Raw genomic sequence first — 23,416 nt, 5'->3', positions numbered from 1 at the left:
AAAGATCTAAACTTACTCCCAGTTCAGTACATCCACACTTACTACTGTGCAATCTATATCTACAGGGCCTTAAACTCTAATATCAACCTTGACCTAAAACGCTTTCTTGATAGTTGTGACAGAACCCACAGGCATAACACCAGACACAAACATCTCTATGACATTCCCCGTGTCCGACTAAACCTTTACAAAAATTCAATGTATGTCAAAGGCCCTAAAATCTGGAATACCCTACCTGAGAACTCTAGAACTGCAGACACATTCATCACCTTCAAAACTACCATTAGAAAACATCTTATCTCCCTGATACACCCTGTCAACTAACTACACGAATACCACCTGGTGGTTCACACTTACACTCAGTCACCCATTTAACCATAAACAGAAATATTAATCTCAGTCTTAAAATAATGAATCCTGTGATACTCCAATACTGAAACTATGTACTGTGCCAAAACAAAAGCATTCACATTGCTAAACTCACAAACTAGTATTTAGTCACTTAGCCATAATACCAACTTACCTCATAATTTGTAATATTTTACAATTAAGAATAAAACTAAGTCTGCCCGAAATGCCTAGCCATGCTAAGCGTTCTAGTGGTACACTCTGTAATGCCTAGCCATGCTAAGCGTTCTAGTGGTACACTCTGTAATGCCTAGCCATGCTAGGTGTTCTAGTGGTACACTCTGTAATCACAATTTTACTACATGTAAACCAAACAATAACCAAATTTCTGTAAACTCAGCATTGTAATCCTTATAGAGAATAAACTTTGAATATCGGGGAACAGGTGGGGTTTGAACCCAAGGTTCGAATTTAATATCATTTATTATATAATTTATCTACCACAATAGGATCCCAGTGGAAATTAAGTCAGTTTAACTGACTTTTTTGGGCCCACAGGATAGCTATGGACTGCATCATAACTTGCGACTTAGGTTCAAACCCCATCCGTTCCCTGATATATGGGTGGCCCGGTGACCTGGTGGCTAAAGCTCCCGCTTCACACACGGAGGGCCCGGGTTCGATTCCCGGCGGGTGGAAACATTTCGACACGTTTCCTTACACCTGTTGTCCTGTTCACCTAGCAGCAAATAGGTACCTGGGTGTTAGTCGACTGGTGTGGGTGGCATCCTGGGGGACAAGATTAAGGACCACAATGGAAATAAGTTAGACAGTCCTCGATGACGCACTGACTTTCTTGGGTTATCCTGGGTGGCTAACCCTCCGGGGTTAAAAATCCCAACGAAATCTTATCTTATCTCTTGGAGATTCTCCCCAATATTTTGGATCACTGCCCAAAAAACCGCGAAAGATTACGAATCACAGTTTATATGGTAACCCTTAAGTGATAACTAAAAATAACTCGACTCAGCAAAAAAATGTCATTGTGGAACGTGTTGAAAGTTCTATATATACCAAGATATACCTGAAATAACAATGAAAGTTGGTTTCGTGTGATAAATGATGAAAAAACGATACGAAGAGGTTAGAAATAGTTTTATTTAGATAATAAATGCATGAGAATAACACATGGGTCTATATATAGCAACATGAAGGCTAAGAATAAACTATCTCACACAAAGACTTAACGACGTAAATCCATTATGAGAAATATTCTGGCTAAACGTAATTGGGTCCCCATTTTGGTTGCTTATTTATATATTAAAACTGCGTTGGGGAGTTTAATTTAGCGTTTAGTGAAAATGTTGGATGTAAGATGAAGATGTGTGTGTAGTAGAGATGAGATAAGAGGATGTGATGACGTATATAATACTGGATACATGGTCACCTTCCCCTGACTAACTCGACCACAAATTACCCACCATCTCTCTCCTGTTGTCTTTTATAGGGATAACTCACTCAAAATAACTTTATCCCGTCATTGTAATTTTACTACGGAGTGTCACAAAAAGAGTTGCATTTTATACAATGTGTTGGTGTAAAAGTTTTGCCTAGTAAGGTTGGTCTAGAATATATATCAATTTTGAAAAGACCGCCATTACAAGGACTATCCAGAATTATTTTTTTCACAAATTTGTACAAATGCGACAAAAAAAAGTACGAATACCGAGTCGCGCAAAACTTTTATTCCCCCAGCAATTATTCAGTAGCTAAATAAATCTCACATACTCTAAAACATATGATGTTACTAAATTTTACAACACTTAATTTCAGACTTAGATTTCAAGGTCTAGGAGAAATATTATAAGAACATCAGTAAGAAATGAAAATGGCGACGAGTAGTGGAAGGTGCAGCGTCGAGCCACCACTCTTTGGCCCTCACACTGGCCACGACCCTATTAAGGCACTCTACCCCATGGTTAATGAAGAGGAGACGCCCCTTCCAAGGTGTTGGAGCAGCAAGGACAAGTACAGCTTCATCGGTTTAACACAAAATAATCTCAGAGTTCACTATAAGGGTAAGTGACTCTGCCTTTCCTCTTTGTTTATATTAATATTGGCGTTGATATTATTTGTAGTCCGAGGTAGATGGGCGTCCCTTGAAGGTAGATAGGTAGATGAGGCCTCGCTGGGGCCCCTGGTCGTCCCTGTGGCCCCTAAGTGGCCACAATGGCCAGATATTGGAGGACAGTTAAGAGGGTCCTGGTTCTTTGTTGTTGGTGCGATCAGCTGATTGCGACGCACTGTTGATGGGCCCTCACCTGCTGGGCCCTCACTTGCTGGGCCCTCACCTGCTGGGCCCTCACTTGCTGGGCCCTCACCTGCTGGGCCCTCACCTGCTGGGCCCTCACCTGCTGGGCCCTCACCTGCTGGGCCCTCACCTGCTGGGCCCTCACCTGCTGGGCCCTCACCTGCTGGGCCCTCACCTGCTGGGCCCTCACTTGCTGGGCCCTCACCTGCTGGGGCCTCACTTGCTGGGCCCTCACCTGCTGGGCCCTCACCTGCTGGGCCCTCACCTGCTGGGCCCTCACCTGCTGGGCCCTCACTTGCTGGGCCCTCACCTGCTGGGCCCTCACTTGCTGGGCCCTCACCTGCTGGGCCCTCACCTGCTGGGCCCTCACTTGCTGGGCCCTCACTTGCTGGGCCCTCACCTGCTGGGCCCTCACCTGCTGGGCCCTCACTTGCTGGGCCCTCACCTGCTGGGCCCTCACTTGCTTTGCCCTCACCTGCTGGGCCCTCACCTGCTGGGCCCTCACCTGCTGGGCCCTCACCTGCTGGGCCCTCACTTGCTGGGCCCTCACCTGCTGGGCCCTCACCTGCTGGGCCCTCACTTGCTGGGCCCTCACCTGCTGGGCCCTCACTTGCTGGGCCCTCACCTGCTGGGCCCTCACCTGCTGGGCCCTCACCTGCTGGGCCCTCACCTGCTGGGCCTTCACCTGCTGGGCCCTCACTTGCTGGGCCCTCACCTGCTGGGCCCTCACCTGCTGGGCCCTCACCTGCTGGGCCCTCACTTGCTGGGCCCTCACCTGCTGGGCCCTCACTTGCTGGGCCCTCACCTGCTGGGGCCTCACTTGCTGGGCCCTCACCTGCTGGGCCCTCACCTGCTGGGCCCTCACCTGCTGGGCCCTCACCTGCTGGGCCCTCACCTGCTGGGCCCTCATCTGCTGGGTCCTCACCTGCTGTGCCCTCACCTGCTGGACCCTCACCTGCTGGGCCCTCACCTGCTGGGTCCTCACCTGCTGGACCCTCACCTGCTGGGCCCTCACCTGCTGGGCCCTCACCTGCTGGACCCTCACCTGCTGGACCCTCACCTGCTGAACCCTCACCTGCTGGACCCTCACCTGCTGGGCCCTCACCTGCTGGGCCCTCACCTGCTGGGCCCTCACCTGCTGGACCCTCACCTGCTGGACCCTCACCTGCTGGACCCTCACCTGCTGGGCCCTCACCTGCTGGGCCCTCACCTGCTGGGCCCTCACCTGCTGGGCCCTCACCTGCTGGGTCCTCACCTGCTGGGCCCTCACTTGCTGGGCCCTCACCTGCTGGGCCCTCACCTGCTGGGCCCTCACCTGCTGGGCCCTCACCTGCTTGGTCCTCACCTGGGCCCTCACCTGCTGGGCCTTCACCTGCTGGGCCCTCACCTGCTGGGTCCTCACCTGCTGGGTCCTCACCTGCTGGGCCCCTCACCTGCTGGGCCCCTCACCTGCTGGGCCCCTCACCTGCTGGGCCCTCACCTGCGGGGCCCTCACCTGCTGGGCCCTCACCTGCTGGACCCTCAACTTCTGGGCCCTCGCCTGCTGGGCCCTCGCCTGCTGGGCCCTCACCTGCTGGGCCCTCGCCTGCTGGACCCTCGCCTGCTGGACCCTCGCCTGCTGGGCCCTCGCCTGCTGGGCCCTCGCCTGCTGGGTCCTCACCTGCTGGGCCCTCACCTGCTGGGTCCTCACCTGCTGGGCCCTCACCTGCTGGGCCCTCACCTGCTGGGCCCTCACCTGCTGGGCCCTCACCTGCTGGGCTCTCAGCTGCTGGGCCCTCACCTGCTGGGCCCTCACCTGCTGGGCCCTCACCTGCTGGGCCCTCACCTGCTGGGCCCTCACCTGCTGGGCCCTCACCTGCTGGGCCCTCACCTGCTGGACCCTCACCTGCTGGGCCCTCACCTGCTGGGCCCTCACGTGCTGGACCCTCACCTGCTGGACCCTCACCTGCTGGGCCCTCACCTGGGCCCTCACCTGCTGGGCCCTCACCTGCTGGGGCCTCACCTGCTGGGGCCTCACCTGCTGGGTCCTCACCTGCTGGGCCCTCACCTGCTGGGCCCCTCACCTGCTGGGCCCTCACCTGCTGGGCCCTCACCTGCTGGGCCCTCACCTGCTGGACCCTCACCTGCTGGACACTCAGGTGCTGGGCCCCCACCTGCCAGACCCCCACCTACTGGACCCCCACCTGCTGGGCCCTCATCTGCTGGACCCCTCACCTGCCGGACCCCTCACCTGCTGTACCTTGTTGCTTGCTGCGCCCTAGCCTGCTGGACCCCTTGCTTGTCGGGGCCCTCGCTTGCTGCTGCCCTCGCCTGCCAGGACCCTTGCCTCTCACCCTCTGGGCCCTCGCAGGCCTGCACCTCTTGCCTGCTTGGGATCTGACCTCTCCTGCTGGGGACCTGACCTCTCTCCTGCTGGTGGCCTGACCTCTCTCCTGCTGGGGGCCTGACCTCTCTCCTGCTGGGGGCCTGACCTCTCTCCTACTGGGGGCCAGTTCTCTCTCCTGCTGAGGGCTTGACCTCTCTCCTGCTGGGGGCCTGACCTCTCTCCTGCTGGGGGCCTGACCTCTCTCCTGCTGGGGGCCTGACCTCTCTCCTGCTGGGGGCCTGACCTGTCTCCTGCTGGGGGCCTGATCTGTCTCCTACTGGGGGCCAGTTCTCTCTCCTGCTGAGGGCATGACCTCTCTCCTGCTGGGGGCCTGACGTCTCTCCTGCTGGGGGCCTGACCTCTCTCTTGCTGGGGGCCTGACCTCTCTCCTGCTGGGGATCTGACCTCTCTTCTGCTGAGGATCTGACCTCTCCTGCTGGGGACCAGACCTCTCTCTCCTGCTGGGGGACTGACCCCTCTCCTGCTGGGGCCCTGACCTCTCCTCTGCTGGGGGCGTGACCGGTCGCCTGCTGGGGGCATTACCTCTCACCTGTTGGGGCCCTGACTTCTCTCCTGCTGGGGCCCTGACTTCTCTCCTGCTGGGGCCCTGACCTCTCTCCTGCTGGGGCCCTGACCTCTCTCCTGCTGGGGCCCTGACCTCTCTCCTGCTGGGGGCCTGACCTCTCTCCTGCTGGGGGCCTGACCTCTCTCCTGCTGGGGGCCTGACCTCTCTCCTGCTGGGGACCTGACCTCTCACCTGCTGGGGGCCTGACCTCTCACCTGTTGGGGCCCTGACCTCTCTCCTGCTGGGGCCTGACCTCTCTCCTGCTCGGGGCCTGACCTCTTTCCTGTTGGGGGTCTGACCCCTCTCCTGCTGGGGGCCTGACCTCTCGCCTGCTGGGGGCCTGACCTCTCGCCTGCTGGGGACCCTGACCTCTCTTCTGCTGGGGCCCTGACCTCTCGCCTGTTGGAGCCCTGACCTCTCGCCTGTTGGAGCCCTGACCTCTCGCCTGTTGGGGCCCTGACCTCTCGCCTGTTGGGGCCCTGATCTTTTGCCTGTTGGGGACCTGACCTCTTGCCTGCTTTGGGCCTGACCTCTCTCCTGCTGGGGGCCTGACCTCTCTCCTGCTGGGGGCCTGACCTCTCTCCTGCTGGGGATCTGACCTCTCTCTTGCTGGGGACCAGACCTCTCTCCTGCTGGGGACCAGACCTCTCTCCTGCTGGGGACCAGACCTCTCTCCTGCTGGGGACCAGACCTCTCTCCTGCTGGAGGCCAGACCCCTCTCCTGCTGGGGGCCTGACCTCTCGCCTGTTGGGGGCCTGACCTCTTGCCTGTTGGGGGCCTGACCTCTCGCCTGTTGGGGGCCTGACCTCTCGCCTGTTGGGGGCCTGACCTCTCGCCTGTTGGGGGCCTGACCTCTCGCCTGCTGGGGCCCTGACCTCTCGCCTGCTGGGGCCCTGACCTCTCGCCTGCTGGGGCCCTGACCTCTTGCTTGCTGGGGCCCTGACCCCTCGCCTGCTGGGGCCCTGACCCCTCGCCTGCTGGGGCCCTGACCCCTCGCCTGCTGGGGCCCTGACCCCCTCGCCTGCTGGGGCCCCTCACGTCATGCCTGCTGTGACCTCTCACCTGCTACACCTTCACCTCTCACCTGCTGGGCTCCACACCACACCTCTCCCAAGGTCTCGTTAGATACAGTAGTGATATTTTGAATGTAAACAAATGGACACAGTTATAATTATGTGTACAGTGGTACCTTGGTTTTTGTCATTAATTCGTTCCAGAAAGTCTGACGAAAATCGAATTTGACGGAAACTGAAGCAATATTTCCCATGAGAAATAAGGTAAATCCAATTAATCCATTCCAGACACTCAAAAATATTAACAAAAAATACTTTTTATAGAGAATAACTATAGTTTTACTTACAGAAAACAAGAAATAAATATAAAGGACTAATGAAATGGATAAATGAGCATTTAAATAACTTTTACCTTTATTGAAGACTCTTGTTGGCTTATGGAGGATGGTGAGGAGGGGAGAGGGAAGAGAGGTTGTCTCTACCACCATCACTGCCACCCTCTACCACCATCACTACCACCCTCTACCACCATCACTACCACCCTCTACCACCATCACTACCACCCTCTACCACCATCACTACCACCCTCTACCACCATCACTACCACCCTCTACCACCATCACTACCACCCTCTACCACCATCACTACCACCCTCTACCACCATCACTACCACCCTCTACCACCATCACTACCACCCTCTACCACCATCACTACCACCCTCTACCACCATCACTACCACCCTCTACCACCATCACTACCACCCTCTACCACCATCACTACCACCCTCTACCACCATCACTACCACCCTCTACCACCATCACTACCACCCTCTACCACCATCACTACCACCCTCTACCACCATCACTACCACCCTCTACCACCATCACTACCACCCTCTACCACCATCACTACCACCCTCTACCACCATCACTACCACCCTCTACCACCATCACTACCACCCTCTACCACCATCACTACCACCCTCTACCACCATCACTACCACCCTCTACCACCATCACTACCACCCTCTACCACCATCACTACCACCCTCTACCACCATCACTACCACCCTCTACCACCATCACTACCACCCTCTACCACCATCACTACCACCCTCTACCACCATCACTACCACCCTCTACCACCATCACTACCACCCTCTACCACCATCACTACCACCCTCTACCACCATCACTACCACCCTCTACCACCATCACTACCACCCTCTACCACCATCACTACCACCCTCTACCACCATCACTACCACCCTCTACCACCCTCTACCACCATCACTACCACCCTCTACCACCATCACTACCACCCTCTACCACCATCACTACCACCCTCTACCACCATCACTACCACCCTCTACCACCATCACTACCACCCTCTACCACCCTCTACCACCATCACTACCACCCTCTACCACCATCACTACCACCCTCTACCACCATCACTACCACCCTCTACCACCATCACTACCACCCTCTACCACCCTCTACCACCATCACTACCACCCTCTACCACCATCACTACCACCCTCTACCACCATCACTACCACCCTCTACCACCATCACTACCACCCTCTACCACCATCACTACCACCCTCTACCACCATCACTACCACCCTCTACCACCATCATTACCACCCTCTACCACCATCACTACCACCCTCTACCTCCATCATTACCACCCTCTACCACCATCATTACCACCCTCTACCACCATCATTACCACCCTCTACCACCATCACTACCACCCTCTACCTCCATCATTACCACCCTCTACCACCATCACTACCACCCTCTATGAGTAACAAAGTCAGACTGTCACAAACATATGAGTGGCCGTGTCCTGCAGGTAGGCCTGGTACTGACGATTTCCAAACGACTGTTTCATACAGCCGCTGGGAAAATTTTGCCGAAAAATGTGGTCAAAAACCGAATTGTACAGTACCCAAACCAGACGAAAACCAAGTTCCATTGTACAAAGAAAGCCACTATCATGCCGAGGCATTTTGGCCAGACTAATCATAGTACATAATAATTTACACCGTGTATGATAATTATACTTATGTGTCCCTTTACCTAAATAGTCTGATTTGCTTAGGGGACTTGTCTTGAAACTTAAGTTATTTTTATTTTGGGAGGGCTGGTGATTATGGGGGTTCAGCCCCCTTAGGCCCCCCTCTTGTTAGTGCCATCACTGTGTGTGATCAGGAAAAGCTTTCTGAAAATCAAAAGTGTCCAAGGAAAGTCTTGTTCTATTCTTGTCATTAACCAGGTTGTAGCTTCTTGTACCTCCGCCTCCTCCTCTTTTAAACTATTCCATTCTTTTGCCACTCATTTTTTTATTATAATATTGCATGATGATGATCTGGCACTAAATATAACAATATCAACGACAATACACTCAGAATAGAAGTACAAACATGTATGTGCAGGGCTCCTGACTGGCAAAATGAGATGGCTATCAGGGTCCTTCACCAAATTCATCTTCAGTAATAGAGACATACAGTGGGATCAGATTAACCCTGTCCTAAACTAAACAAGGTGGGAAGATATCCTAAACAACACGGATCCAAACCTTAGCCTGGAAAGAATTAATAATGTGCCACTTGAGGTGTACTCAAGACACATTCCTCCAAGAAAAATGAGAAGATGTAACCTAGAGAGAGATGCTCCCTCTACAGGCGAAGGCGAAGAATCACACAGCTGCTCAAAGAGGCCAGTGTATATGAAATACGGAAGGAGGCGCTGGCTGGAGATACAGAAAATATCAAGATTAAGCTTAAGGAAGGGAGGCTAGTGTAGAAGTCTTCAAGTGGAAACTGGTAAGTGTCTTCACAAGGTGCCAGATCAGCCAGACTGTGATGGACATGTGGGTCAGTGGGACATCAGCAACAACAACCTGGTTGACCTGGCTAGCTCCAGGAGTAGAAAACTCTCAGAATTCTTCAAAGGTATATCAAAGGTTGGAGACTTGTTTTGAAGCAGTTTTAATGCTGTTTTTTATTGAGGGGGTGTAGGCTTTTGGGGCCTGAGAAAATATTTTGGGGCTGAAGCCCCCCCTTCCAAGGCTTCCTCTTGGCACTTCCCCTTCTATCAGGAAATACAGATATGCAATCAGCTTTCTGTTTTCAAAATTTCAAAGTATACATAAATTATTACAGTACTGGTTATATAGTGCATAAATAAGTTTTGGGTTTGTGATCACCCTTCACCTATGGTGAATGTTAACACACGTGTAGCTCGGTTATCCCCGGTCAAGTGAGCATCACGTTATGTAGCAGTATGGCAAAGGTGACATTCTTGTACCCTTGGTGAATGACAGCTCTGTAACACTATACGGGACTTAACTGTAACACTAATGCAAACTACAGTGCCACAGACCTTCAAGGGATGGGGGGACGGTGCCTTGTTGCTGTAATTTTATTTAGGTACAGGTAACATGTGTAAATTACCTAGGATAACCCCAAGAAGTTCTTGATTTGAGGAGTTTTAATTATTCTTTCCTTCATATCAAACCTTATTACCTCTGTGGGTTTAGCTCTTCCCCCTGAATCTAATAAGTACAGTGGAACCTCAAAAATTGAACTGCTCCCAACACAACCAATTATGTAAGTGTATTTTTGTAAGTGCTTTTATAAGTGTATTTTTAAGGGTCTGAAATGGACTAATCTAATTTACATTATTCCTGATGGGAATAAATTCATTTGGTAAAGGCACTCGAACAGACTTCTGGACCGAAGAAAGTTCGATATTTGAGGTTCCACTGTATTGTCATCTTTTGGTGATAGCACTAGACTTGACAAAAAAGTTGTATTTGTTGCATGCTTGATTACTGATTCTGTTGCATTTCAATTGGCTACAGAGGATGATATATGATTGGAGGAAAAAAATGGCTTTGCTGTAGAAGAAAAAATGAATGTAGAGCAGACAAAATTGAAATCTGCCAGAATTTGTAATAATGTGAAGGATGTAAGCGATCATGTTGGGTCGACTGACCTTGAGAGAGAGGACATTAAGGGTAACTTATGCATATCAATGACTACAGTTTATGCTGGAAGCCTTGCATTACCTTGCATTATTTGGATTGTGTCAGAACTTTATAAAGTTAACATTAATTAAGCAAAATATTATCATAGCTTGATCTACACTAGTGTTTTTCATGACTGATTCTACATAACAAGCAAGTTGGTTGCAGTTCATGGGTATAATAAATTGAAGGCCACTATTATGTTCAGTAATATTATATATTGTGGGAACAGTTATGCAGTAAAGCTAAATATTTGACGACCAGTATTAAGGAGGGGTGTTAATGTTGCAGTTTAAAAACTGTAGTGTAAAGCACCCTTCTGGCAAGACAGTGATGGAGTGAATGATGGTGAAAGTTTTTCTTTTTTGGGCCACCCTGCCTTGGTGGGAATCGGCCAGTGTGATAATAATAATAATACAGAACTGCACTATACAGTGATATATATGAACAATAAGTCTCCTATATTTGGTTTGCAGTTTCTTTAGTTTTTTTCCTTCAAAACAGCATCTCAGCATTGTTTTATTAATGTCATTCACCATAATTTTAATTGGCTGTTTGTAGGTAGAGGAGCAGATGAAAGCTCTTCTTGTCACATCTTCAGGACTCCAGTGTTTCTTAGCAGTTTCCCCGAATCCCTCCGTAAATGTTACCACTCCAACAGCATGTCAAATCCAGAAAAACCACTTTTCACTTTTTATATTTTGTCTACAGGTGTTTTGTAAGTTGTTCACACTACTACAGCTACATATAGTAATTTTGGTCAATTGTACGTTGTAAATAACATGTTTACCATATTATCATCCACGTATACCTACCATCCGACTTACTACCTGCTCGACTTACAACCACTCGACTTACGACCGTGTTTTTTATGCCAAATTTCTGGGAAATAAAAAACTATTTGTGTTGTACAGTGTTTATCCTAAACCTTACAGTATAAAATACAGTACTAACAACATAAAAAGTAAAGTAAAACATACCAAAATAAAACAATAAAATAAAGTCATTACAAAATTGTTTTGCTGATATTCAGTAGTAAAGTTCGACTTATGACCATTTCGACTTACGACCGGTTTCTCGGAACTGAACTCGGTCATAAGTCGGATGGTAGGTGTATTTGAAAATTTGTAAGTATTCTCTTTAATTGATCACAGAATTTTTTTCTTCCTCGGAAGGTTTTGTTTGTAATTTGAGAATGCCCCGTCTAATCTGCTTAATATGATCAACACTGGTGTACTGTAACTAGGGAAAGGTTCAGGCAACTATTGGTGCCCTCTGATCTATTTATATAGACCAATGATCTCGTCCTTTTCTGCATAAGTAAGCCACAGATGGTCAAATGTCTGATGAATGCCACACTGTGTAATAGAATGTGAATGAACATACATAGTAGCGAACATAAGTGACATTCACACATTTATATTGTAGGTCTTGAATAGAGCCAGAAAGACTAGTACTGTACTATCGACTTTATGATGAGGTTGTGGTGCCATAGTCTTTCCTGACCTCCCCTAGCTATCACTTGCTTGTTCGGTCTTTTACCTTGATGTTTAGACTTTGCTCTTTGTTATGACTTGGTCGGTAGCAGCCTTGGCTTGCATATTTACAGACCAAGGTTCAGTCCTCAGCACGAGTTGAAATGTTTCCTTGTGCCTGCTACCCCTGTTCATCTAGCAGTAAGTAGGTACTTGGGTGTTGGCCCTGATTATTGGGTTATCCTGGGTTACTAACCCTCCTGTTTTATAATACGAACAAAATCATCTGCTTTTTCAATTCTGTCTTTCTTTCTTTCTCTCTGTTTCTCAGTCTGTCAATTAATATTTTATGTAAACAACCCATTTTTTCTTAAATTAATGAACAAGAGAATAAAAAATGAAAAATTTGACTGTCCAATGTTTTTTTTGTTGCAGGGCACGGCAAGAATCACAAAGATGCAGCTAGTGTCCGTGCCACGAATCCAATACCAGCTGCCTGTGGTCTCTATTATTATGAGGTCAAAATTGTCAGTAAAGGCAGAGATGGGTAAGTTTACTAGAATCTGCAGCTATTTAATCTTCAATTCCTTTATTGGATGGCAGGGTGGGGGAAGGGTTGTTTTAAGTTTAATATGTTTATTATGCACCCCATACCCATCCTGTGAGTGGTAGTCACCACATACCCATCCTGTGGGTGGTAGTCACCACATACCCATCCTGTGGGTGGTAGTCACCACATACCCATCCTGTGGGTGGTAGTCACCACATACCCATCCTGTGGGTGGTAGTCACCACATACCCATCCTGTGGGTGGTAGTCACCACATACCCATCCTGTGGGTGGTAGTCACCACATACCCATCCTGTGGGTGGTAGTCACCACATACCCATCCTGTGGGTGGTAGTCACCACATACCCATCCTGTGGGTGGTAGTCACCACATACCCATCCTGTGGGTGGTAGTCACCACATACCCATCCTGTGGGTGGTAGTCACCACATACCCATCCTGTGGGTGGTAGTCACCACATACCCATCCTGTGGGTGGTAGTCACCACATACCCATCCTGTGGGTGGTAGTCAAAAGATTACAGAGGTATATAATTGGTCCAGGGACTCAACTCCAAAGTTTTGATAGCTGAGCAAGTTACAGAGGTAATGAACTCACAATTTACAAAGGTAATTAACTCACAATTTACAAAGGTAATGAACTCCAGGTAGGTGGGGGAAGGGGAGGTGGAAGTGCCTGATGCTGGTAAAGGCCTCTGAATCCTGGGAATTAGAGCTGCATTTTCCTTGTATCAAACCTGAATACCTCTTGTTCTCTAAGCAATATATATCCCTTATGGGTTATGCTTCCCTGTAATTATGTTAATTGATCTACCTGGAGTTTTTTGCATTACAATGGGCTTTCCTAAGAATATGCATTGTATTGTTTTTCTGGAACTGTAACCAAACCGTAATCATATAAGTAGTGAACTATCCAGTGTGACCTCGGTGTATTCTAATCAAATAAACTTGTTTATCTTTAGCAAAAGACTTACAAGGCACATGTTGTAAACGAGTGTGTTATGTGTAGCAGTGCAGGGCATATTATTGTTTCTTAGAATGTTGCTTTGATCTGTCCACAGCTCCTTCCCCTCTCTCATTGTTTCTTAGAATGTTGCTGTGATCTGTCCACAGCTCCTTCCCCTCTCTCAGTGTTTCTTAGAATATTGCTGTGATCTGTGCACAGCTCTTTCCCCTCTCTCAGTGCTTCTTAGAATGTTGATTTGATCTGTCCACAGCCCCTCAACTCATTCCCCTCTCAGTGTTTCTTAGAATGCTGCTTTGATCTGTCCACAGCTTCTTAACTCACTCCCCTCTTCCCTCATCTAAACTGACAACCCTTCTCTCCTTTCTTCTTCCCTAACTTATACACATGGCCTCAGTTTTGCAGGTTTAAGGGTCTTTTTGTATACCATAATAACCCTGACATGGAGGTTCCTTGAAGCTGGTGAGGGGCTCTTGATCCAAGGAATTAGACCTGTGCTCCAATTCCTTAAAATTCAGCAAGTACCTTGCATACCCCTCCAGGTGCTGCATGACCCATGTGGGTTTAGTGCTCCCCATGAATGTAATGTACTATAATTACATGCAGTACTAAGATGTGTATACATATATGTATTTATATACAGGCATACCTTGCTAATATGGTGCTTTGCTAACATGGCACTTTTCGATTGTGTTCACGTTTATTATTTTTGGCGGTGACGTGCACATCAGCTGATAGGTGTCAATTTTTTGTTTATTATTTTACTTTTTCATCATTTTGTTTTTTTAGGCCTAGTACTATTGTGCACTTAAATGATAGTGTAAACATGTTTTTAGGCTTTTATATGCAGCTGATGAGTGAGGAAAAAGAGGCTGTGATTTGCTTTACGGCAGCGGTCTGGAGCCTAACCCGCTGTATTAGTGAGGGATGCCTGTATACTGTATTTTTAATGTCAAGGAATTGGGAGTACAAACTCTCACTCTCCGAAGTTCATTCGTATGACTTCTCTCCGTATTGATAGAACATTGTGATGATCATTATTTTTTAATTATTTACTGACATGCTATGATTGTAGTAATTTGAGGCTCTAATTTTAATGTTTTATATATATCACTGAAATGAGACAGGATAAATACAGACATGCCTTCTAAAAAGAAAAATGGAGATGTCAGGATGTCGCCAGTGAATCCTGGCCTCAGGGATGACTTGCTGCCTGAATTCGTGTGAGTATAGGAGAACCTCTTGAAGCTGGTCACAGGTAAATCACCCAAGTGTCAGTGTCACAGGTCCTTCCTTGTTAATATACAGATAATCTACACTGAGTGGAAGAATCTTGTCAGCATCCTAGATCATTGTCAAGTTATACTCACCTCTTCCTCATCTTCCTCTTTCTCTTCTTCCTTTTCCTCCCCCTCTTTCTCCCTTCTCTTCTCTCCTTCCTCTTCACCCCCTCCTCCTCCCTCCTTCCTTTCTTCCTTCACCTCTTCTCCCCTTCAATGTCTCCTCATCCTTTCTCTTCTCTCCTTCTCTCTATTCTCTTCCTCCTCCCTCCCTTTGTCTTTGGGCCTTCTCTGCCTTCTTTTCATCCAGGATGTGACTTGACAGTGGACCCCCAACTGACCAATACCTCATAATGTTTGCCCTCCTGAGTGCAGGTTGTTTGTATATTGTTCCATCTGCATTATTATGACTGCATTCTTTATGGACCACACAGGTAAGTGTCTTGTTCTTTGTTTCGTTGATCTTCATCCTTTCTTTAAACCTCTTTTGTTCTTAAGAAGCTGCTCGTGTTGCTTCCATGCATCATAAGACAGTTCATTTTCTCTGACTTTCTTGCTTAACAAATCTCCCCCCCCCCATTTCCTCAGATTCCCCTTTCAGTAATGTGTTCACCAATTTGGGGGAGGGGGGGTACCTCTGTCCATTACTCAGTGTCATTTGACTCTTCCCTTCTACCAGCCCAGCTGGGTCATAGGCAGAGCAGTTAAGATCAGACCAGGATAAGGGACAGGTGTGCTGAAGGCTGGGCTTCATCTTACTCTGTCAGTACAAAATAACAGACCACCCAGTTGTGTCATTGCTACCGTAATTAATCACTCCAAACCCCCGAAACAAATGGTGGCAGTGGTGGGATCCGATAACTATGAATGGTGGCAACTGTGGGATCCGAACTCCCATAACAAATGGTGGCAGTGGTGTCTGAACCCCCATAACAAATGGTGGCAGCGGTGGGATCCAAACCTCCATATATGGTGGCAGCAGTTTGATCCGAACCCCCATAAGAAATAGTGGCAGCAGTGGGATCCGAACTGCCATAAGAAATAGTGGTAGCAGTGGGATCCAAATCTCCATAACACAGTACTGTACCTTGGGCACTCCCTTTCCTGATCATGCTTGCCTCTTACTCCAGCATCTCTGACTTTCTACTAAGTCACAAGGTTTTGAGGTGCTCTTCACCCTCTTTCAATATTCAAGTGCTCTCTTTTTACTCTCACCCAAATAATTTCTGGAACTTTCTCACAATCATTGCCTCTGACACTGTTCACCTTAATTTGCACCTGCACATTTCTACATTACAGGCATGCCTCACTAGCAGGGCAGGCTAGATTCTGGACTTCTGCCATAAAGCAAATCACAGCCTTAAAGTGAATCACAACCTTTTTTTCACTTGCAAGTAGGATATTGGCAATTTGGGGGGATATGTTGTGTATCTTTATACGTATATGCTTCTAAACTGTTGTGTTCTGAGCACCTCTGCAAAAACAGTGATAATGTGTATGTGTGGTGAAAGTGTTGAATGATAATGAAAGTATTTTCTTTTTGGGGATTTTCTTTCTTTTTTGGGTCACCCTGCCTCGGTGGGAGACGGCCAACTTGTTGGAAAAAAAAAAAAAAAAAGTAGGATGGCCCAAACAAGAAAAACTTTCATCATCATTCACTCTATCACTTTCTTTCCAGAGACACGTTCACACTACAGTTATAAAACTGCAACATTAACACCCCTCCTTCAGAGTGTAGGAATTGTACTTCCCATCTCCAGGACTCAAAATATGTTTTTTTTTTTTTTTCCAACAAGTCGGCCGTCTCCCACCGAGGCAGGGTGACCCAAAAAAGAAAGAAAACAATTTTCTTCTTATTCTTTTTAGTAATCTTTACAGGAAAAGGGGTTACTAGCCCATTGTTCCCAGCATTTTAGTTGACTTTTACAACACGCATGGCTTACGGAGGAAAGATTCTTATTCCACTTCCCCATGGATATAAAAGGAAAAGTAATAAGACCAAGAACTATTAAGATAAAATCAAAGAAAACTCAGATGAGTTTGTATAAATAAATGTGTACATGTATGTGTAGTGTGACCTAAGTGTAAGTAGAAGTAGCAAGACATGCCTGTAATCTTGCATATTTATGAGACAGACAAAAGACATCAGCAATCCTACCATCATGTAAACCAATCACAGGCTTTCGTTTTACACTCACTTGGCAGGACGGTAGTACCTCCCTGGATGGTTGCTGTCTACCAACCTACTACCTACACCAACCTACTACCTATGTTTACACTATTATTTATTAAATGTACAATAGCACTAGGCCTAAAAAAAAAAATAAGATGCAGATAAAAGTAATAAATTAACAATTACCAAAAGCCATCTTAAGAGCAAGGCAAGTGCTGAAAATAATAAATGTGAATATAATTGAAAAGTGCCATATTAGCAAAGCACTCAAAAGTGAATGCCCTATTAATGAGGTATGCCTGTATACAACAAGGTACATCGTATTATTTCTAACATTTCTTGCTCTAAATTCTCCCTCACTGACTGCATTACTAATGTTTTCTGTCACTTTCTCCTGAACTTCAAAAGTTTTAGTCCTTCCCTTGCTGGTCTGTTTTCTAAGAATTACCACCTTCCTCATCACTATCAATTTTAAATCTGCTACTGATATTGTTATGGTTCTGACAAGGCAATTTGGTGGTTGTCATTAATCACAAGGATTATCTTCAAAAAGTAGAAGCCTTAATCTCTGACTCGTGCATTTACATTTCTTTCATGTCCAACCTTCTTGATTGCATTAAGAGAACTTTAAACCTTAAACTTCATTCTCTCTCTCATCTCTGTTCTGATTTTGATCTTATTCAGCTTTCCTGTGTTTACTGTCCATCTCATCCTTATTACTGTAGTCTTCCTAAAACTCATAAAGCTGGTATTCCTCTTTGTCTCATCATTTTTCCTCTGGAGGTTCTCTCTCTTAAATAACAAAAAAAGGCACAATACCGTCACTGGAACGATACACAAATAACCCGCACATAAAAGAGAGAAGCTTACGACGATGTTTCGGTCCGACTTGGACCATTTACAAAGTCACACTAACCAGAAGTGGATGGCGAAACGTCTACGATAGGGATGCCCGGGTGTTGCGCATGTGTCTTAATTTCATCTTGTCGGTATTATATACCATTCTTGTACTACTACTACTACTACCACCACCTCTTTCTGCCTATATATAGCCGTCCTGCTCCACTTCTGGTTAGTGTGACTTTGTAAATGGTCCAAGTCGGACAGAAACGTCGTCGTAAGCTTCTCTCTTTTATGTGCGGGTTATTTGTGTTTCTCTCTCTTATCCTCTTGCTTCCTAGCTGGCCAAAACTCTCCCCCCTGTTTTTTTCTTCTTCGTTTTCTCCTGCCCACCTTCAAGACTTCATTAAGTGTGTTCAACTACACGTGACGTGTAAGATGCTGTGTCTTGATGTGTCTCTCTTCATTAATGTTCCTCTAGATGATAATCTCAGTTTTATCATAGTGAAAGCCACTGGAAGGCTGCTCTTTTTCTGACAGAGCACAAAAGTAGTACAGTGGACCCCCGGTTTACGATATTATTTCATTCCAGAAGTATGTTCAGGTGCCAGTACTAAACGAATTTGTTCCCATAAGGAATATTGTGAATTAGATTAGTCCATTTCAGACCCCAAACATACACGTACAAACGCACTTAAATAAATACACTTACATAATTGGTCGCATTGGGAGGTGATCGTAAAGCGGGGGTCCACTGTATTCATCTTCCTGACACCAACAGTTTTCTTTCCTGTCATGTTCTAGATCAGTCATCCTATCAACTCGTCCTCTGCTAAAACTGTCTACCTTCTATTCTTCACAGATGCCATCTTATCAAAACAGTGCTTATTCACAACATTCCAACTTGAATTTTAGTCTTGGCTTTGTAGTCTGTTGATGTCTATCTTTCTCATTATGTTGTCAAATGCTCTAATCTTCTGAACATTCATCACTTAATCTGACCTAGCCTCCTTCTCTCTTTTCCTCTTGTACTGCCTTCTGTATTTTCCTTGTCTTTCCTGTCTTCTACCTTGGTGGGTTTTGTCCTGTCCTTGGGTTTCCTCTGTTCTTTCACTATGTAGTACCACTACTAATACCATTACTATGTCTTTCACTACTACTACTACACTTACACACTATTACTTTTACCCATAGTAACACTATTACTACTACTACTGCTTCCTGTTTTCTACTACAACCTGTGCTGCACTACTTCTATTATTACTTCCACTGCTATTAATATTATTTTCTTCCTGCGTGCCTCCCATTCTGTCTTCAGGCCTACTATTCCATTTTCTAATTTAATTGTGACTTGTCAGGGGATGATGGACCAAAGCATCAAAAATTTCCTCTCCTGAGTGCAAGTTATTTGTATGTTCTTCCAGTCATGGTATTACTACTTATCGTCCTTGCTAATTTTTGTTTGTTTTTTGTTACAGGTACATGGGTATAGGTCTTTCATCACAAGGTGTCAATATGAACCGTTTGCCGGGGTGGGACAAAAATTCCTTTGGCTATCACGGTGATGACGGGCATTCCTTTTGTTCCTCGGGTAGTGGCCATCCTTACGGCCCAACGTTTACCACAGGTATTAATAATATTTTAGCATGATAAAGGTTGACTATCACTAATCCAGCATCATCGGGATCTGTAGGGTGCCAGATTGGTGATTTTGCCAGATTACAGAGTGGTTAGGTTAGAATACACTTAACCCAATGGCAGTATTTATGCATTGGCAGTTTCACCCAATTTCATGCAACCCCACTTTGTGTGGTATTCTGTAATTCATGCAGCCCCGTTTTCTTTGGTATATGTACGACAAATATATGGTAATAATTTAGTAAAAGTAAAGTTAAACGTGCGGGTACTCGCTGATAATGATTGATCTCGTTCTCTCTACAGCACTAAAAATTTATACAGTATTATATTTTATATGGAAAATTTGCTGAATTTGTTAATATTTATGTTACAAAATTATTAAATTATATTTTTCTTAATATTTAGCATTAAAATGCATAAAAAATTATATATTGCCATGAAAAAAGCCAAAAAAATTCTGTGAATTTGCAGGGAATTCCACAAACAATTATCAGTTTGGTTCTAAGGAAAAATCTGTGAATTTGGAACCGCGAATTCGCTGGGTTCCACTGTACAACCATAAAACCATACAGAAATACGCCACAAAGGTGCTGTTTTTTACACCAAAAACATGGTCGCAGCTTTTTCTCATGTACTGCATGCTGCAGGATTTTTTTTTATAGTACACACTTACTACACAGACGTATTCTCTCTTATGTAGACCCAAATTTACCAGTCACGGCTTATCTGAATGAGCTGAAGTTGCTTTATGAACACTTGTCCTGTAATGTGGTGGAGAAGGATATAAATACAGCCTCTCCTCATTTAGCAGCGTACTCATTTACCAACAACTCGGACTTACCGTGGACTCTCTGACCAGCATGCATACCTAAATGATGTATATTTGAGCTGATTTCCTCAATTCTGTTTATTACAATATATGTACAGTACAATGCTGTATAAACACAAATATACCAGAAATGTTATAAATGGTGCAGAGGTGACATTAAAGCAATATCAAAGATGGTTGACACAAACCCACTACCATTATAGTGTGCTCCTCAGCAACAAATTCGTTTACCTACATGGTCTTAGGAATGGGACTCCATCGCTAAGTGAGGAGAGGCTGTGCTGTACTTTCTGATATATGAAGTGCACAAATGTTAGCTGCTTGCTGGCACAATGTTTCCAAGCCGTTGTAACATAACATTAGTAAACAACTGCTGAAGTGTAACACAAAGCGCTCCCTTGACCCTGACCTTGAGTATACAAGGCACAGACTAATTTTCAAAGACTTCTTGTGGGGAAAAAAAAGCTTACCTTATATGCTTGAAAATGTGGTGTATTTAAGAATTGCTTACAGGAAATTTATTTATGCTAATGTTTGTAACTATTTAATATCAGGTATCGAAAATGTTTATATTGCCAGATGGTTCAAGTACAGTTTTTGAATATATTTCATCCCAAGTTTTGTATTGTGACATTTGTTATTGGTTTCAGGTGATGTAATTGGCTGTGGTATCAACCTCATCGATAATGTTTGTTTCTACACAAAAAATGGACATTACCTTGGTGTAGCATTTACAGATTTACCGGTGAGTATTTGCTCTAATACATGGAGTAATTTTTTGAGACCTTAACAAAACTGCCATCATTGTTTTTGTCATCTTTGACCTGTTGTCGTTTGTGAAGAAAAATTGTCTGATGCAGGGAAATTTTTCCCTGATAAATTAACTGTTTTGGTACTTTACACTGTCCCTTCAAGGAAAAGTACTTTACACTGTCCCTTCAAGGAAAAGTACTTTATACTGTCCCTTCAAGGAAAAGTACTTTACACTGTCCCTTCAAGGAAAAGTACTTTACACTGTCCCTTCAAGGAAAAGTACTTTATACTGTCCCTTCAAGGAAAAGTACTTTACACTGTCCCTTCAAGGAAAAGTACTTTACACTGTCCCTTCAAGGAAAAGTACTTTACACTGCCCCTTCAAGGAAAAGTACTTTACACTGTCCCTTCAAGGAAAAGTACTTTACACTGTCCCTTCGAGGAGAAGGGGAGTCTTATGCTGGTTCAGGTTCATGTAGGTTTGCGAGGACAGGTCCTGGCCTGGGTCTTCTCTATGTGGTGACCCTGGCAGTGCCTCCTGAAGGAGTGTCGGAGTGTGTACAAGTGATGTACCATTGGTGTCATCTTGATCAAAGGAATTAACACACCACCTTGGCTCAGAACTAATTGCTTCCCATTATTCAGATGGTGTATGACCCTCATGGATATAATAATTCACTCTTTATGGGCTGAAGCTAGGTTGAATACAGTGAAGAATTGTGGGATTCTGGTTGAACAAGGTGAAGAATACACAAATAACCCGCACATAAAAGAGAGAAGCTTACGACGACTTTTCGGTCCGACTTGGACCATTTACAAAGTCACACTCGGACCGAAACGTTGTCGTAAGCTGCTTCTCTTTTATGTGTGGGTTATTTGTGTATCGTTCCAGTCACGGTATTGTGCCTTTTTTTGTTATTTAAGGTGAAGAATGCTATTTTTATTTTTAACACACTGACCTTCTCCCACCAAGGCAGGGTGACCAGATAAAGAAGCATTTTAACCATCATTCACACTATCACTGTCTGGCCAGAGGTGTGCAGATACAATAGTTCAGATGTCACTGTAAACAGCAGATGTCACAAACCCCTCCTTTAGAGTGCATGCACTGTACCTCCCACCTCCAGGACTCAAGTCCAGCTAACCAGTTTCTCTGAATCTCTTGTGAAATATTAATGTTATTTACCTCACAATGTGAAACTGTGGCAGTGATATATATATACCTTTGAAGAGTTTTGAGGGTTTCACTACTCTAGGAGCCTGACCCTGGGCCAGGCTCGTGATGTTGCATAGTCTGACCCTTCAAGGCAGGTGGCTTGAGGCCATTGAGGGGCTCGTGCTTCAAGGAATTGAATCTGACCCCCCCTTCCTCCTTGGATTGAATCCAATTTCCTCCTAATCCCCAAGGTGCTGAATGATGTGTATGAGTTTACAGGCCATGATGAATTGAAGAAACCCAGATGGAGATGAACAGTGTAGAGTGACTACTGAAGATTGTCTCAGATGGAGACTGAGATGTACAGTCTTCCTCTTTATTGTGTTTGTCTCCATGTAAATATTCTTAATTATTAATGCATATTCTGTGTGAAAACAAATGTAAAATTTGTTAGAAAGAGAGAGAGAGAGAGAGAGAGAGAAAGTGAGTGAGAGCGAGTGTGTGACTGAGAATGAGTGTGAGAGAGAGTGAGAGAGAGAGAGAGAAAGTGAGTGAGAGCAAGTGTGTGTGTGAGAATGAGTGTGAGTGAGTGTCTATTCTGACAGATAATTAATTTCTTTACAAACTCACTCTACCATACTTGTTGGTACGATTTACCAGTCAAACTAAATGCACAAGTTGCTGAGTTTCATTGGGATTTTTGCTCCTCCTGACCTTTACTAAGTCATGATGAAGCTTCACAAAGTGAAATGTTATTCTGTGTCTTGTGTCTTTGCCTTCATATTTGTTAACAAAGACATATTTATATTTGTAAACCAAGATATGTCCTTGTTTTTTGTGTACGATGTACATTTGTATGCTCTGTATGATTTTGTTTTAGTCATTGTCGCTTAGAAAGTCAAAATGCAACTACTACTTAAAACCTCTTTATTAAAAACATTTCAGTCTTAAGACCTTGATCACTCCAAGGTCCCAAAGACTGAAACATGTCGAATATCCCTGGAGGGTGTTCCAGGGGTCAACACCCCTGCAGCCCGGTCCATAACCAGGCCTCACGGTGGACCAGAGACTGTTCAACCGGGCTGTTACTGCCAGCTTAA

General features: G+C 45.6%; 1 protein-coding gene across 4 annotated transcripts in view; it reads left to right on the top strand.

Moving 5' to 3' along the window:
- The first annotated feature begins 2,203 nt into the window (after positions 1-2,203).
- The window catches only part of RanBPM (Ran-binding protein M), a 124,591-nt gene continuing 103,378 nt past the window's right edge, over positions 2,204-23,416 (top strand). For 2 of the 4 annotated variants that reach the window (XM_053798765.2, XM_070104878.1), the window contains exons 1-5: positions 2,204-2,426; positions 12,551-12,662; positions 14,775-14,870; positions 19,419-19,567; positions 21,058-21,152. In XM_053798765.2, the coding sequence (XP_053654740.2) occupies positions 2,231-2,426; positions 12,551-12,662; positions 14,775-14,870; positions 19,419-19,567; positions 21,058-21,152 (648 nt within the window). In that variant the 5' untranslated portion in view covers positions 2,204-2,230. The remainder of the gene's footprint in view (positions 2,427-12,550; positions 12,663-14,774; positions 14,871-19,418; positions 19,568-21,057; positions 21,153-23,416) is intronic. The other 2 variants (XM_053798766.2, XM_070104879.1) reach the window with 1 other exon arrangement.

This window comes from Cherax quadricarinatus, chromosome 95, assembly GCF_038502225.1.
Source record: "Cherax quadricarinatus isolate ZL_2023a chromosome 95, ASM3850222v1, whole genome shotgun sequence".
Lineage (NCBI taxonomy): Eukaryota > Metazoa > Arthropoda > Malacostraca > Decapoda > Parastacidae > Cherax > Cherax quadricarinatus.
Note: the sequence above shows the minus strand (reverse complement) of the source record. Positions and strands in the feature narration are given on the sequence as shown.